Below are 16,727 nucleotides of genomic sequence, written 5' to 3'. Positions count from 1 at the left end.
CTGAGTGCAGCTGTTCTCACATAATCAAAGAATTAAGTTTTAAGCATGTAGCGGAGTTGGGAGAGTTGTCCCGCCCACACCAAATTCTCACAAATTCTCAATAGGGATTATGCATTGACTGTGAGGTGTCAATCACAGCAGCAGGCATGGCGGACTTCTCTGCACCTCCCTTTCTAGTCCTGCAATGTTAAAGTAATGGGTTTATTACCCTGTAATTAAGTAAACAATAGCTCTCTCACACAGATAAGAGAAGCAGAGTTGCTTTTATTTATTTTTTTTTTAAACTGCTACATTATGCTGTCCTCAGTTTACATAGCAAAAACCTGCTAACAGATTCCCTTTAAAACCATGATCACATGACCACAAAGTGAAAAAGAAAAAAATAGTGTGTGTGTGTGTGTGTGTGTGTGTGTGTGTGTGTGTTAGTGCATTTTATAGATGAAATTGCAACAAAACCTGAATAGGTGCAAGAAGACAACAAAAAAAACAAAATGTGAAAAAGGAGCAGTAAAAAAGGTAGGTATCAGTATAGCCAATAAGTGGGAGATAAAAGAGAAATAAGGGGAAATGGGGAAGGCAAAAGAAGAAGAAAAGAGGAGGAAAGAGAAGAAAGAAGTTGATGGCCTCAGTGTTTTGGAGAAACAACTTTTTACTTTAACCATGTATCACCCATAGTTGTACAAAGTGTCCATTAATAGCATAATAGAAGATGCACACGCAAAAAAAGGCGTGTAATCATATCTTTTTATACTCCTATATACATAGACTAAAGGGTACTTTACATGCTGCGACATCGCTAGCAATCTCATTAGCGATGTGAAATTCTAGATCGCAAGTGCGATCTTTTGAGATCGCACATGCGTAAAATGACCTATGTGCGATCTCGAAAGATCGCACTTGCGATCTAGAATTTCACATTGCTAATGAGATCGCTAGCAATGTTGAAGCATGTAAAGTACCCTTTAGTTAACTATATATGTATTAACTATAAAGAAGGAGATGCTCAGAAATGACCATGATGGAGTGGAAGATGGGGCAAAAAGGCGTGTAATCATATCTTTTTATACTCCTATATACATGGACTTTGTTAACAACTATATATGTATTAACTATAAAGAAGGAGATGCTCAGAAATGACCATGATGGAGTGGAAGATGAGGCCTAAAGTAGATGTATGTATGTATCACTCAGGCCTCCATAAGCAAATTCTACAGCAATTAGACAGGTAAAAGATGCATGTTGGGACCAATCCCATTGCCAATTAGTACTACCATAGTAGATGGACGTAGTTATTAGTGTAAAATTACAGTCAAATCAAAGTAAAACAAAAAACTTTTTTTTATTAAAATAAAAAAAATAATGGACTTTCCTGTATTTTGATTGCTAGCCAAGGTAACGCCAGGCAGATGGGGGTATCAGCCCATAGCCATCTGCTTTATCTGCGCTGAAAATCAAAAATACCGCGGAGCTCTGTTGAGGAGAGCCATAAGATGAAATACTTAATTAACCTCTGGACATAGAGCATTGTGGGAAATATGTCGATTTGCCTTACATAATTCAGGTTTCAGATCATATACATGACACAGATATAAAGGTGGCTGTCATTGCCTGTTTCTCCACACCTTGCCTGGAATGCAAGGAATGTCCAGGTGTAAGAAGATACCATATAAGAGCAGACCAAACCAAAGATCAGATGACATTACAGACCAGACCATCCAGCATGGATCCACCAGATGACGTCCCTCCCATCACCATCGCCATGGATCCATCCAATGATGTCATAGACCCGCCTACAATGACGCCTACCAATCAGCTCATGGACTAATACATTGTTCGACCCACTGACCAATGAACACATCCGGACATGCCCCTTTGCAAGGTTATATCAGAGCAAGCTCAGTTGTAATAAAGCAGAGCATGGGCTGACTTCTGTCGAGGAAAGATGCATATCCGACTGTGTCTGATCTCATTTTTCAAGCATGCACTCGACCCACACCAATTAGACCAGGCAGTAGGCAACTAGTGATCTCTGGTTAAGAGTTCACCTTAACAGCTCTGTCATTTTTTTAATGATTTATTTTTACAGTACTGTGATGTCAGGCAATCAAAATACAGGAAAGCCCTTTTTCTCTTAGTTATTTAAATAAATAAAAGAAAAATGCGTGGGCTCCCGCTGCATTTTTTGTATTGCTAGCTAAGGGTAATCCAAGCAGCTACTGGCTGCTAACCCCCACTGCTTGGTGTTACCTTCACTGGCAATGTAAAATCCAGGGAAGCTTTTTTTTTTTTTTTTTTGAAAAAAGAAAAAGAAGAAATGACATGGGCTTCGCCATATTTTTGTATGCTAGCCAGGTACAGCAGGCAGGTACGGGCTGCCCCCAACCCCCAGCTGCCTATTTGTACCCGGCTGGTAACCAAGAATATAGGGAAGCCCTTTTTTTTAATTATTTCATGAATTTCATGAAATAATTAAAAAAATAACACAACATGGGCTTCGCCCTATTTTTGTGTCCAGCCAGGTACACCTAGGCAGCTGGGGATTGGAATCCGCATAGCAAGTTGGCCCAAGCTTTCTGGCCCCCCCCGCTGCGAATTGCAGTCCGCAGCCGCCCCGAAAAAATGCCGCGTTCATAGAAGCGCCATCTTCTGGCGCTGTATCCAAATCTTCCAGCGGCCCTGGGTAATAAGCTGTTATACCAGCTAGTATTAACACTAGAACTACTGTACTCGTAGTCACAGAGGAGAAATACATAGTGCGAAGTAGTCAAAATGACTACCTCAGTAGTTCTAGTGTTAAGCCAGAGATTCTTAATGTCAGGCAAGTGTGACCCAGCCATTAAGAATCTCCAATAAAGGGTTAAAAAAAAAAGTCACCACAGAGAAAAAATACTTTATTAGAAATAAATACACAGACACACTCAGGGACTTCATGTTTATTACTGCCTCTCACCCCTCCACGATCCTGGTCTTCTGCCTTCTTTCTTCTTCAACCCATGCAGCTCTGCTATATCAGACAGCACAGGGCAAGAAGACCGCTTTTGCTCCCCCGTGCTGTATAATCACTCAATGAGTGAGCAGAAGCTGCGGGTTGGTAAGCGGTGACGTCACCGCTGCCACCGTTGCCATAGTAACCTGACAGGCGGGTTACTATAGCAACGGTAATCTCCGATCACTTGATTCCTGGCGCCGCGATTCACCAGCTGTGGCAGCGAATCCCTGCACGTGGGCTGACTCTGCAAAGAGTGCCGACATGCAGGGACAGGGAGCCGAGCATGTGCCAGAGCATCTTGCCGGTACAGGGCACTCACCGAATATACCGAGTACTGAGATGCTTGGGCGAGCACAGTGTACTGGTAAGATGCACTGACAGGACCTAGCATGACATCACAGCCATGTGACCAGTCTGTAGCCAATGAGATAATACAAAATTCACACGTGACTGGTCACATGCTATGAGGTCATGGAAGGTCTTTTGGTTACTGGGCAGCATAGCGATGATCATACTTGGAAGGAGAAGGAGAAGCGGCAGGAGACAGAGTCTGCAGGATGCGTCGCGGGACCTCTAAGTATTATGACAATGTTTATTATTAACTTTATTGTTTATTTTACAGCCCCCCCCGCCCCGTCACATAACTGTAAAGTCCAAGTTCGGGATTCGGACACAAGTTCGCATTATATCAGAACCCAAAAACGAACTTTACAAAATGTTCAGGTGAGTCTCTCGAACACCGAACATCAGGGGGTTCGCCCATCACCACATATGCTCATCCGGATGATAATTTAATATTCAAGCAGTAGACCTCACAAGTCGGTTCCTAGATAGAAGATACAGCTGCAGAGCAATTCAGAAAGGATACAAAAAAGCATCTAGAACCCCTATGGATTGTTTACTTATTCTAATTGTGTATTTTTTTGTTTTGAACATTTTCCAAAATTAACACCATAGACAAAAGGGTAACGCAATCCCCATTCTCACCCTCCCTCCCTTGCCCCAACAGTAACCAAACATGACTCCTGATGGGGGAATACATTCTCCTTTTGGAATTCCGCTTACTGGTTCAAGGGCCTTGCAGGTTATGTTTCTGGCATGCAAATTTTATTATTTTGTTTATTGCTCTATATAACTGTGAAACGGTCGATGTATTACCCAAGCTATTGAATAATGTATGTGTCAAGAGTTCCAATACTAAACCATCTGTAGTCTATTTGAGACCCCAAATGGCCTATGCGGACAGAGAATTTGTGTCCGCATTGAGGGGGGGAAGGGCGAAGCAAGTAGGAAGTTCCCTTACAGCTACTAGATCCATGAGACAAAAGCTCCTGTGTGGTACCTACAAACCCTGGGGTAAAGGTTATACCATTTACAAAAGGTGGAAATTGAATAGAAGGGTTAATCTTTTTCTATATTTTATATTCCGTTTAGAATTAACACTGTATTAGCACATTTTGTTTAGCATTAACCAGTCTTATACTTTCATTTAGTTCTAATATTTTCTTATCCCATATGCAATGTTCTGAGGTTCTGACAAGACTGGGTTATAGGTAGGATACTGGGAAAGGCATGATAAATAAAAGTGATCATTACATATTTCCGAGAAGGGGATGGCTGGTGAAACTTCCAATGGAGATGTTGCATGTAGTGTTAAATTTGGTTGTAAATAACAAAAAATCTATGCACTGGAAAATAAAGAGAATTGATTTTGCTCACAAGTGTGCATTTCCTTTCTCAGAGCACTCATTATCTGAAAGGCCTAATCCAATTTGGACCTCACTGGTGACCCCATAATCTGGCTTTGGGTCACACCCAAGTGAAATTTCTGGTGAACTTTTTAAGTGACTGTATTTATTTTCTGTTGATTACAGACCAATCTGTTGTAAGCCATTAATCTGTTATACCTCTGCTTGGTGTTACCCCCCTGTGGGAACTTTCAATTTTTTATCATCTATTTTAATGGTAATGAATAAAAATTTAGTTTTATTCAATAATGGGTCTTTGTGCACCATTTTAGATCTCTATGGGCTTGCCCTTCGGATTGGTGATTCAATCATCATGTATGGGGTAGAAATTCAAGGTCAATGTCTTATTGCTTAATTCTTACCTAGTAAAGAGACAGTTTTCAGTACAGTCAATAATTTCTCTGGATTGTTTTGGCTTTGACTTCGGCTGTGACTGTAGCGACAATAACTGTGAACCCATTTTAAAGACCAGTCTTTGTCGCTTTTAGACTCTTGATGAAGCTCTTTCAATAGTTTCATGGCAACGGAGAAGTTGCTCTAAGGAAGACAAATGTACTTAGTGTTAAGAGACAAGGCAATGTGATGTGAAGAAACAGAACAGACATAAGGCAGGCAAAACTCATTAAATTTGTATTACCAATTGCACCAAGCATCAGTGCATGTAAATGCCATACCTTACAGTACATTACACAATTTTCTACCTGTTTCCGGGCACTGTCAATCATCTTCATTTTCATAACAAATTTGCATTTTCTGATGAGAACATTCACGTCTTCCTGCTTGTCGGCTTGCATGACTTCACTATCCTCACTCACACTGTCTATTTCCATACTATCCTCCAGCAGCTGACCGGATAGTTTGTCTTTGATTTTATCGAGGAAGAAGCATCTAAAATCAATAAGGAGTGATAAATAAAATAAAGTTAATAATAGTGTAATCTGGGAACAAGCACGTAACAGACAATAAACATTCATACCTGTTAGTAATGACATCATCCCAGATGTGCATGGGATCCATTTTTTCATCTGGATATCGATTCATCCAGAGATAGAACAGCCTTCCCAGAGAGGGCAGGGACGATAAATTACCTGAAAGAAATAAAAAGCTATAAAATCTAAATTTACTATTGCCACGGTATTTAATTCTATAAATATTTCTACACACCGACCTCTTTATTTGTGAATGCAATGCTGCGAAAAGAAATACTGTAGAAAAGCTAAACAACAGAAGCGACTTTCTGTATGTCCAGTCTGCCAACCTGAGAGCCTTTTATTGTATGGCAAGATTCACACCACGTTTTAAAGCAAACCTTTACATACTTCTAATTGTTTGGGTCCAGACACATGCAAAGTCTTATGAAATGCATTAAACAAAAACTTTTACTTTACACTACATATGAATGGTAATTCTACTGCACTTCCAATAGACCAAAATTCTGTAAAAATAATTGGTTTTGCTAAACTTTTTTGGTTAGTAGAAGTCAAAGTGTGAGGAATGCCACTATAAGGGTATGTTCACACGCTGCATCTTTTTTTTACCACAAGGATGCAGCATTTCTGTCCCAAAAAACGCACCACGGCAAAAATGCATCAAAGAACGCATTGCGTTATTGAAGCGTTTTGCCCAATGTAATTTTTAAGTGAAATCTATTGACTGGGAGGGCTCAAAAACGCTGGAAAAACAAAAAAATAATTGGCACGCTGTATCTTGGGTGCATCTTAAAACCGCAGCCAAGATGCAGCCAACAAAAGATGCCCAGTGTGGACAGCAAAATCAAGATCTCATAGATTTTGCTGGGAGAATGGAAATGCATGAATTTTGGTGCATCTTTGTGACCTCAAAAACACATAGCCATAGGCTATAATGCAGCTTACATCACGTTCTTCTATCAAGGATAAATACTGCTATTACCATCGCATACCTCTGATAGAAGTCAAAAAGAAAATCTGATAAACCCCAAATATCATAATGGGTAATGCAGAAAGGATTTTCCGTATGTAGACAACCCCTTTAATGACTATTGATAGGCACATATCGAATTTGCTAATTAGGAAAGCTATTGCCCTTTAAGATGTTCACAGAAATAATACAGCATATAGAATTTCAAATGCAGTGAAGTATGCAAAATAAAATACCAGGTACGCTGATAAAGTTGATAAAATCCTGAGTTTCTGTTAAAGCCTGAACAGTCTGCAATTCTGTTAATCTGCTATGATATAGCAGAGAATCGATACTTGAATAGTTCTAAGAAGAAAAAAAAAACAGACTCACTCATTTTAAACCTGTAGTCTGACTTGAATTATGCATATGTTGGTATGGAAACTGAAAATAAAATATGTATTTTTGTGATATGACATTTATTGAATTCTTGGAACAAGAAAAACAGTACCTAATAAAGATTATATAATTAAAAGCTCAAAAATAAATGTAAATCTAGAAATGTCAGTCCATAAAATGAAAAAAAATTCACACCCTGAAAAAGCAGATTGCGAAACGTATCAAATATGAGAAATATGAGAAAGAGGAGCAGCTATCATCCGAATATAACCAATGTCAGTATCCGCTTCCTGAAATTAACTTTCTAGTAATAACTAAAGTATTTGTTTTAGATAGATATACCGTAGATAACTTTGAAAGTCAAAATTTATCCAAAAACCTTCTTTTATATTGCCATTTCTCTTCTGAAGCGTGCCACAATCTTGTTGTTTGCATGGCTTCCCAGAGTTCTGTCTGCCCTGCATCATTCTAGTGCACATGTACTCATTGTTCTAAATATTTTCTCTGCTTTAATCAGCCCGATTTTGTCATAACTAGCAAGGTCACAATGTCTATAGCAGAAAATGGGGGAGTACAGGAGAATTGTTATGCTACTTTGGGGGCCACAATTTTACTTTAGTGCAGCAGGTGTTACTGACCCTCTACTGTACTTCTCTCTGCATGACTGTCAATATTCCAAAATGAGCTCTAAACAGAGGGGTCTCAGAGAGAGATCATGCTATTTAGGATATATAGAAAAGAAAAAGTTTAGAAGAAGCCCCGGCATGCAAAGTAAATTGCAAGGGAGCATCAGCATTAACAAAATAAACAAGAGTTAAACTATTGCCTCCACAAAAAAAAAAAAATAAAATTCGATGATTCTCAAAATAAAGAACTTTTTGATCGAAACAGCGAAATATTGAAATAACTTGTGAACTCTCGGTCTTTCAGAACATCAGATCATGTTCAATGGTGTGCATGCTAAGAGCTTCCATTAAGGCCTCTTTACACGCAACGACATCGCTAACAAGATATCGTTGGGGTCACGGAATTCGTGACGCACATCCGGCCTTGTTAGCGACGTCGTTGCATCCGGCCTTGTTAGCGACGTCGTTGCATGTGACACGTACGAGCGATTGCTAATGATCAAAAATACTCACCACATCGTTGACACGTCGTTCATTTCCCAAATATCGTTGGTCATTTTGGACGCAGGTTGTTCGTCGTTCCTGAGGCAGCACACATCACTACGTGTGACACCCCAGAAACAACAGCGTTCCTGTGTCCTCCGGCAACGAGGTGGGAGTGTCTTTCATGCGGCTGCTCTCTGCCCCTCCGCTTCTATTGGTGGCCTGCTGTGTGACATCGCTGTCACGCCGCACGAACCACCCCCTTAGAAAGGAGGTTGTTCGCCGGCCACAGCGGCGTCGTTAGGAAGTTAAGTATGTGAGACGCTTACTAGTGATTTTGTTCGCCCTGGGCAGGGATTTGCCCATGACGCACAAACGGCGGGGGAGGGTGCGATCGCTAGCGGCATCGGTAACGATATCGCAGCGTGTAAAGCCCCCTTTACAGCTGCCTTGTGACGCCCTCCAACAGAAAAGTGGCAATTTGCATTCCACGTGTGCCCACATAGTATGGCATGGAAATGACTTTCTCAAGTAATTTTTTAATGAAACGTTTAGAAAAGCTGTAATTTTTTTCATAAAAAATATATAGGAATAAAATCTGGTGAAAGGTTTGTTGAGTTTCTATGAAAACTCATATTTTACATTACCACGACATTTTTTACACAACTCCCATAATGCCAAGAAAGAAATTGCAAGTTTCAAAGCTTTTTATGCGCTCCCAATATCAGTGCTTCATAACAAACATAATAAAAACGTAAAAATACCTGGATGAACATTTCTATTCCATTTGTAATGTAGTATCTTGCTCTGTCAAAATCATCTTGTAAAATGTAGAGAAGACTCATTTCCTGACTGTAGAAGGTTTCAATTAACACTTTTCTCTGCTGAATCTTCATGGCATCATCAATAAATGATAATAAGGACTGGTCATTCTTTCCATTTAGGAGCAGTTTTACTTTACTGCGAATCATGTAAGGAAGATAAGTTTCCTGTTTGAGAAAAGATGTTGTCAAATAAAAAGGCTGTTTTCTTTCAAGTATATGGACATTTTGCACTAATTGGCATCAGCACTTTAACATTTATTATTAAGGCTGGGTGGACCCAGACTGTAAAAGTCCGGATCTGCGCAGTTTCAAAGTTGCCCGGGTGCCGGACCCAGGCCTGGGATTCCGGGTGTTTGATCCAGATCTGGCACTCAAGAAAATTAAAAAAAATAAATAAAAAATTAAGAAAATAAGAATGAAGCAAGCGCTTCATACTTACCGAGGCTCCGTTCGGCTGTACGCTGCTCCTGGTGCCTCCCTGTGCTGCTCATTTTATATGCACGACTTTCCCCGCCCTTCTGCAGGCCTAGCATTTGTGATTGGTTGCAGTCAGACGCGCCCCCAGCCTGTATGACAGCGTCTGACTACTCCGCTCACAGATGCGGTTTGCGGGTCAGATGAGGAAACATTGCCAGCACGGCTCATCCTGGGCCTCCCTGTGCAAGATTCATGCACCGGGAGGCCGAGGCTGAGCAGAGGATGAAACATCGCCGGCGTGGCTCATCCTGGAGTGTCTGCGTCATGAAGCAGGCCGCTCAGGCTGAACAGAGGAGTGCACATCACGGGCGCAGCTCATACTGAGCTGCCTGCTTCATGAAGCAGGCAGCTCAGGCTGAGCAGAGTACACATCTCGGGTGCAGCTCAACCTGAGCTGCCTGCTTCATGAAGCAAATATTTAAAAAAACTGACCCGCACATCCTACAAGTGTGTATAGGTGCCAGCTGAAAAAAAACTAGCAAATACAAAATGGATACAGCCGCACACTAAATGCCATCAATGTATAAGGGAACTCTGGTACTGCATTACTGCTATATGAAAAAAATGAGATTTTTAGTTTATGAATTGGCCAATGCATGTAAGCCGGAAACCAACGGCAAGGTAAATCTCAATATTCCGGGTCCCTAACTAAAATGCCACTATCTAGGTTAAAAACATCCATGTCTGGGCAGCTAGACTAAAAATCTAACTTGAAATGCCACTATCTGGACTAACCTCCATGTGTGGGCAGCTAGGACTCCTGGTATAAGGATTATGAACACAGCCTGGTTTATAGGGCGAAGTGCTCAGTCACAAAGAAACTCACTGCAAATATTTCCCATTGGTTTCCGGGCTTACATGCATTGGCCAATTCATAAACTAAAAATCTCATTTTTTCATATAGCAGTAATGCAGTACCAGAGTTCCCTTATACATTGATGGTATTTAGTGTGCGGCTGTATCCATTTTGTATTTGCTTCATGAAGCAGGCTGCTCAGGCTGAGCAGAGGAGTACACATCGCGAGCGCAGCTCATCATGAGCGGCCTGAATCATGAAGCAGGGCGCTCAGGCTGAGCAGAGCAGGACATATTGCGAGCTGTATTTTGAACACGCCCCTCATGACGTGACAAATTACATCTGGAGCCCATACATTCTAGCATCTACCTTTACTTTAGTACACAATCTAGACCCACGCAGCTCCGGAAGTGAATGCACAACCCTAAAGCAGCTTGCTGCCATGACACAGAGCATGGGTGAGTAAACCGTGTGCGCTCCTATTCTCTATGCCTTCCATCAACATTTTTAATCCCAGGGTTCTGGTTCCCATAGATTTATATGGGTACCGGATTCCGGACCGGATCCGGATTTTTGAGAAAGAGGTTTTTTTAATTCCGCTCAGCTCTATTATACATTCAGGGCGGATTACAATGAAAACAATCTCAGCCACTGTCATTAGCCCAAGCACCGGAGAGACCCATAAACAGATTGCACTTAATAGAATTTTTTATTTGTGACCATTATCACCAGGGCAGGAGGCCTTACAGGGAGACACTTCTTGGCTTGCTGCCCATCACCTTCTCTATGATAGCATCGCACTGACTGTCATTTAGCATGTACAATCCAGCCACAAGAAGAAGAAAGCAAAGCCACGGGGCATGACCTGAAGAGGTTTTTTTTTTTTTTTCTTTAACGTGAATGAATTAGGTGCGGGAGAGAGGACATCATATTCTAATGAATTGATCATATATGACATAATGAATTGGGGGACATGTACGTTAATTAAATGGTGGGGGGGGGGGATTATGAAATTATAATGAATTTGGAGGGAGGGCATAATTAAAATGCAGTGGGGGAGGATATGGAATTATAATGAATTGGGATGGAGAAGCAGGAGGAGCACAATAGTGAGGGATAGAGAACACAGGAGAGCGATTGGTAATGAACTGGGGAAGAGAGTACAGTAACTACCATAATTAATTTATAGCTTTATTGGCCAGGGAAAGAGTGGCTAATTAGTGTTTAGTTTATCAATTTAGATTTTGAATGATGGGATGTACAATGAGTAATTTTATATTAACCCCTTCACCCCCCGGGCAATTTTCTGTTTTTCATTTTTGGTTTTATCTCCCCTTCTTCAGAGAGCCTTAATTTTTTTTATTTTTCCATCAATTTTGCCATACGAGGGCATGTTTTTTATGAGACGAGTTGTACTTTTGACATAAATCATTAGTTTTACCATGTTAGTGTACTGGGAAAAACGGGAAAGAAATTCCAAGTGCGATGAAATTGTACAAAAAAAAGTGCAATTGCATGATTGTTTGTGGGGCCTTTTATTCACCGTGTTCACTATATGGTAAAACTGAGAAGTCCATATGATTGATGCCTCACATCGGTACAAGTTTGTAGATACCGAACATGTATACTTTTACCTAAGGGGTTAAAAAAATTCAAAAAATGTCCAAAAAGTAGCGTTATTGGCGCCATTTTCCAAGACTCTTAGCGTTCTCATTTTTCGGGATCTGGGGCTCAGTTATGGTTTATTTTTTGAGTCTTTAGCCGACATTTTTAATTATACCATTTTTGTGTAGATGCACTGTTTGATTGCCTGTTATTGCATTTTAAAACAATTTGCAATGACCAAAAAAAACCCGTAATTTTGGTGTTTGGAATTCTTTTCTCACCACACCGTGTACCGATCAGATTAATTGATTATATATTTTGATAGATCGGGAATTTCTGAAGGCAGCAATACCAAATATATGTATAACTAGCTGTAGTACCCGGGCGTTGGCCGGGATAGTAACTGTCTCTCTCCAAGTATCTGTATGTGTGTCGCTGTCTGTCTCTCTGTCTGTCTCTTTCCTTGTCTGTCTGGGTCTATGTTTCTGTCTGACTATTTCTATCTCTGTCTGTATTTGTATCAGTCTCTCTCTCTCTCTCTCTCTCTGTGTCTGGCTGTCTCTCTTTTTCCCCCGGCTGTCTCTCTTTTTCCCCCGGCTGTCTCTCTTTTTCCCCCGGCAGTCTCTCTTTTTCCCCCGGCAGTCTCTCTTTTTCCCCCGGCAGTCTCTCTTTTTCCCCCGGCAGTCTCTCTTTTTCCCCCGGCAGTCTCTCTTTTTCCCCCGGCAGTCTCTCTTTTTCCCCCGGCAGTCTCTCTTTTTCCCCCGGCAGTCTCTCTTTTTCCCCCGGCAGTCTCTCTTTTTCCCCCGGCAGTCTCTTTTTCCCCCGGCAGTCTCTTTCCCCATCTATCTCTGTCTGTGTCTCTGTCTGTCTGTCTTTTTCTATATTTCTCTGTCTTCCCACCGACATCATATAACCTCACACATAAGCTTCAATTAACAGTTTATTTTGTTCCTATAGCAACCACTGACCGTTGCTATTAATAACCTATAGCTCCCACCTCCATTCAGTTTAATGTCGGCAGGATTATAGAGACTAACTGTAAAGCACGGGGTTACATTTTTTTTGTCAAAACATAGTCTACGACGTTCCCTGGGTCACATGAGGCGTCTGCAAAATTTCGTGATTGTAAATGCGACGGTGCAGATTCCTTTAGCGGACATACATACATACACACATACATACACTGAGCTTTATATATTAGATTTTTTTAACGGTTTTATTTTCAATGGGTCAAATGGGGGGTGAGTTAAACTAAGGTTTTTTTATTTTTTTCATATTTTTTAAAAACTTTTTTTTTTTTTAAACTTTTTTTCTTTATGTTACTAGTTCCCATAGGGGACTTTATCACTGTACCGTCTGATCGGTTATACATTTCTGTTGATCATTAAATGACCCGTTGCTACCATGGCAACCATTGGTTCCCCGTCAACTCGTCACGAGGTTGCCGATGGTGGAGAACGGCGCTATCTCTGCTGCGACCATTTAAATATCGCTGTCAGTATTTGACAGCGCAATCTAAAAGGTTAACAGGCATGGGTGGTTCACGTATCCACCTGCGATCATAAGACCAGATCAGCAGAGATGTGTGAGGAATACCGCCGGAGCCTGCGGTTACCGGAGAGAGGGAACAAAGGACATACCCCAGTGCGTCCTTCATCGTAAAGGGGTTAAATGTGTGGTATATAATATACTCAGAGGCGGACTATGGGGATATTTTTATTCAGGAAATAAATCATAAACTGTATATCTATGACCTTTTTATACTGCAAGAACTGTAAAGACAATGACGCAAATAGGATCTTATCCTTAATGATGGATAAAGAAAAACATGGAATTGATCACCTGGAGGGGTTGTGAATCTGTCAAAACCACTATAACAGCATACAGGTAATGGCTGTTGCAGTCTCCATAGGAGGATATCACAACTTGGGAATGAAAGTGAATAGGATGTACACTCATCTCTCGCTATATCATGGTTCACTTCTTGCCAATTCACTGTAATCGCCGTTTTTTAAAAGTCTATATAAAATTCGGAATTGCTGAGTTTTCGCTATGTCGCGGGATTTTGCAGTGTACTTTATAGTAATCTATCTCATTAGCGGATGAATACGGTACAAAATGGAAATGCAGTACTGTACGCCACTACCTCTTGTATGAAGTGTTTATAAGAGTGTGGGAGTATATAGGGGTGTAGGAAGGGTTTATAAAACCTTCAAATATATACATAATAAATATAACGCTGCCACTTTGCGGATTTTTACCTATTGCGGGAGTCTCTGGAACTTAATCCCCATGATAGGTGAGGGATCACTGCCCATCTGTGATTTTTTTTCCTGAGGGAGATTCTTCTCCGAAATGCAAATAAAATCACTGTTCAGGCACCCCTGACTGATCCATTTCTTACTGGCAACACGGTTTTTAACCCCTTCAGTCCAAAGTTGTGATGTGTATATATATATATATATATATATATATATATATATATATATATATATATATATATATATATATATATATATATATATATATACATATATATATATAAATAAATATATGAGGAGCAATCCAAAAGTAATGATAATCGGTTATTTCTATTGCACACAGAAATTAAAATAAAATGTTTTCTTCTCTCTTAGGTACCCACTAGTCCAGGAAAAAAACATCACTTAAATAGACCCCGATTCCCGGGAGCTACATTCATTTGAATATGAACTGCCGAGGAGTGAACATCAAAATGGATAAAAACGAGCTCAGAGCTGTCATCAAATACCTCTGCTTGAAAAAAATGACTACCAAAGACATACACAGCGACGTGGTGGAAACATTGGGGGACTCTTCTCCTCCATATTCCCCAGTTGCACGCTGGGCCAAGGAATTTAAGCTGGGAAGAACATCGACGGAAGATGAACATCGTGAAGGACGCCCATCCATGCCCCTCAATGAAGAAAACGTGAAAAAAGTTGAAGAAGTTGTATTGGCAGATCGAAGAGTGACTATCAGGCATGTAGCTGAGGTCACAGGGATCTCATATGGCAGTATTCAAAGAATCCTTGCAAACGAATTGCATATGAGAGAAGTCTCTGCGCGTTGGGTGCCAAAGATGTTAACCGACGAGCAAAAGAAGAAACGAGTTGACATTTCAAATAGCAAATCTCGAAAAGTTCCAAGCAGACAAGGAGAATTTTTTGTCACATTTTTTGACCATGGATGAGACCTGGATCCACCACTTTGATCCCGAAACTAAACAACAATCGATGACATGGAAACGAGCCAAGGAACCGACGCCAAAGAAATTCAAAGTGTCAAGCTCAGCAGGGAAGGTTATGGCGTCCGCTTTTTGGGACGCTGAAGGAATTATTATGGTGGACTATTTGGAGAAGGGAGCCACTATTACGGGCTTCTACTACGCAGAACAAATAAGAAGATTGCGGGAGGCTATCAAGAAGAAAAGGCGCGGCAAACTGCGGGCTGGAGTGCTGTTTCACCAAGATAACGCGCCGACTCACAAAGCTGCAGTTGCCATGGCAACCATTCAAGAAGCGGGCTTTGAACTGGTGGAACACCCCCCCTATTCGCCAGATCTAGCCCCCAGTGACTTCTTTCTCTTTCCTCGCCTCAAGGAACACCTCCGGGGCAAAAAATTTGACGACAATAGCAACGTGATAACCGCTGTTTGGGGATTTTTTTTTGAGGGTCAAGATCAAGATTTTTTTTCGAAGGGAATTCTAAGTTCAGAAAAGAGATGGACTAAATGTATAGACTTGTTAGGAGACTATGTAGAAAAATACATTTTTTTTTAATATATTCATTGTGTTTATTATTGATTATCATTACTTTTGGATCGCCCCTCGTATATGGGTCACACCTTAGGATGTCGCTATGAAGGTTTGACCAGTTGAAGAAGAAACAAAGAGAATGGCTCTAATCAGATAAGATTTCAGGAGTAAACTACTGAATGAATGTATGTATTCTGCATCTACACTGTACATACATTGTCAAAATTGTTGGTCTCCTTCTGATTAAAAAACAACCAGAACAAAGAAGCTCTGAACTGACTAATTCTTTAAATTTACTGAAATCAATTCATGTAAATTACACATTGCTTTGATTTGTGGTTCACGAGTTTAAAGAACTTAAAACGAATGAAAATGGCCTGGACAAAAATGATGGTACCCCAAGAAAGGATGGAACATAATTTGACCATAAACACAAGTTAAACTAAGGTGTGTCCTATAATTAGCATCAAGTGTCTACAAACTTGTAATCATTCAGTCTGCCTATTCTTTTCAAAGTGTGAAAAGTAGTCACTGTGCTGTTTGGTATCATAATATGTACCACACTGAACATACAGCAAAAAAAGCTGAGAGGAGAGTTGTATCAGAAGATTAGAAAGAAAATGATAAACAAATATATTAAAGGGACTCTGTCAGCAGGTTTTTGTAACCTCATCTAAGAGCAGCATAATGTAGTCAAAGAGACCTTAGATTAGTGGCTGCAGCTGTTTTCACACAGTGAAAGAGTATAGATTTTGCATGTAGCAGAGCTCAGAGCTGCCCCTGCCCACACCAGGCTTTTAGTGTACATTTTCATAGACAGAAGCTGCTAATGAAAGAAGGGGGCGGAGTCAGACTACAACTCACTCATGGTAAAGATAAAATACTTAAACTAACATTACAGGTAAACAAAATAAGACTGAGATAAGACACACAGGGCTGAATTCTCTGTTTTATCCCCTGCAGCATGCTGACAGAGTCCCTTTAAAGGTAAAGCCAATAAAACCATCTCCAAGCAGCTGAAGTACCTGTTACTACAGTTGCACATATTATTAAGAAGTTTAAAAGGAAGCTTTCACCATCAAAATGCAGTCCAATCTGTAGTCATCATGTCATAGAGCAGGAATAG

At 40.5% G+C, this 16,727-nt stretch overlaps 1 protein-coding gene across 1 annotated transcript in view; it reads right to left on the bottom strand.

The window, feature by feature from the left end:
* PRKDC (protein kinase, DNA-activated, catalytic subunit) overlaps nucleotides 1-16,727 on the bottom strand; it is a 527,347-nt gene that overhangs the window by 84,933 nt on the left and 425,687 nt on the right. The window contains exons 66-70 of the mRNA XM_075353287.1: nucleotides 8,888-9,112; nucleotides 6,873-6,981; nucleotides 5,714-5,825; nucleotides 5,439-5,625; nucleotides 5,100-5,274 (exon numbers count right to left, since the gene is read on the bottom strand). Of these exons, the coding sequence (XP_075209402.1) occupies nucleotides 5,100-5,274; nucleotides 5,439-5,625; nucleotides 5,714-5,825; nucleotides 6,873-6,981; nucleotides 8,888-9,112 (808 nt within the window). The remainder of the gene's footprint in view (nucleotides 1-5,099; nucleotides 5,275-5,438; nucleotides 5,626-5,713; nucleotides 5,826-6,872; nucleotides 6,982-8,887; nucleotides 9,113-16,727) is intronic.

The sequence above is a fragment of the Anomaloglossus baeobatrachus genome, chromosome 6 (genome assembly GCF_048569485.1).
Source record: "Anomaloglossus baeobatrachus isolate aAnoBae1 chromosome 6, aAnoBae1.hap1, whole genome shotgun sequence".
In the NCBI taxonomy this organism is placed as follows: Eukaryota; Metazoa; Chordata; class Amphibia; order Anura; family Aromobatidae; genus Anomaloglossus; species Anomaloglossus baeobatrachus.
The sequence above is the reverse complement of the archived record's forward strand: the minus strand, read 5'-3'. Positions and strand labels throughout refer to the sequence as shown.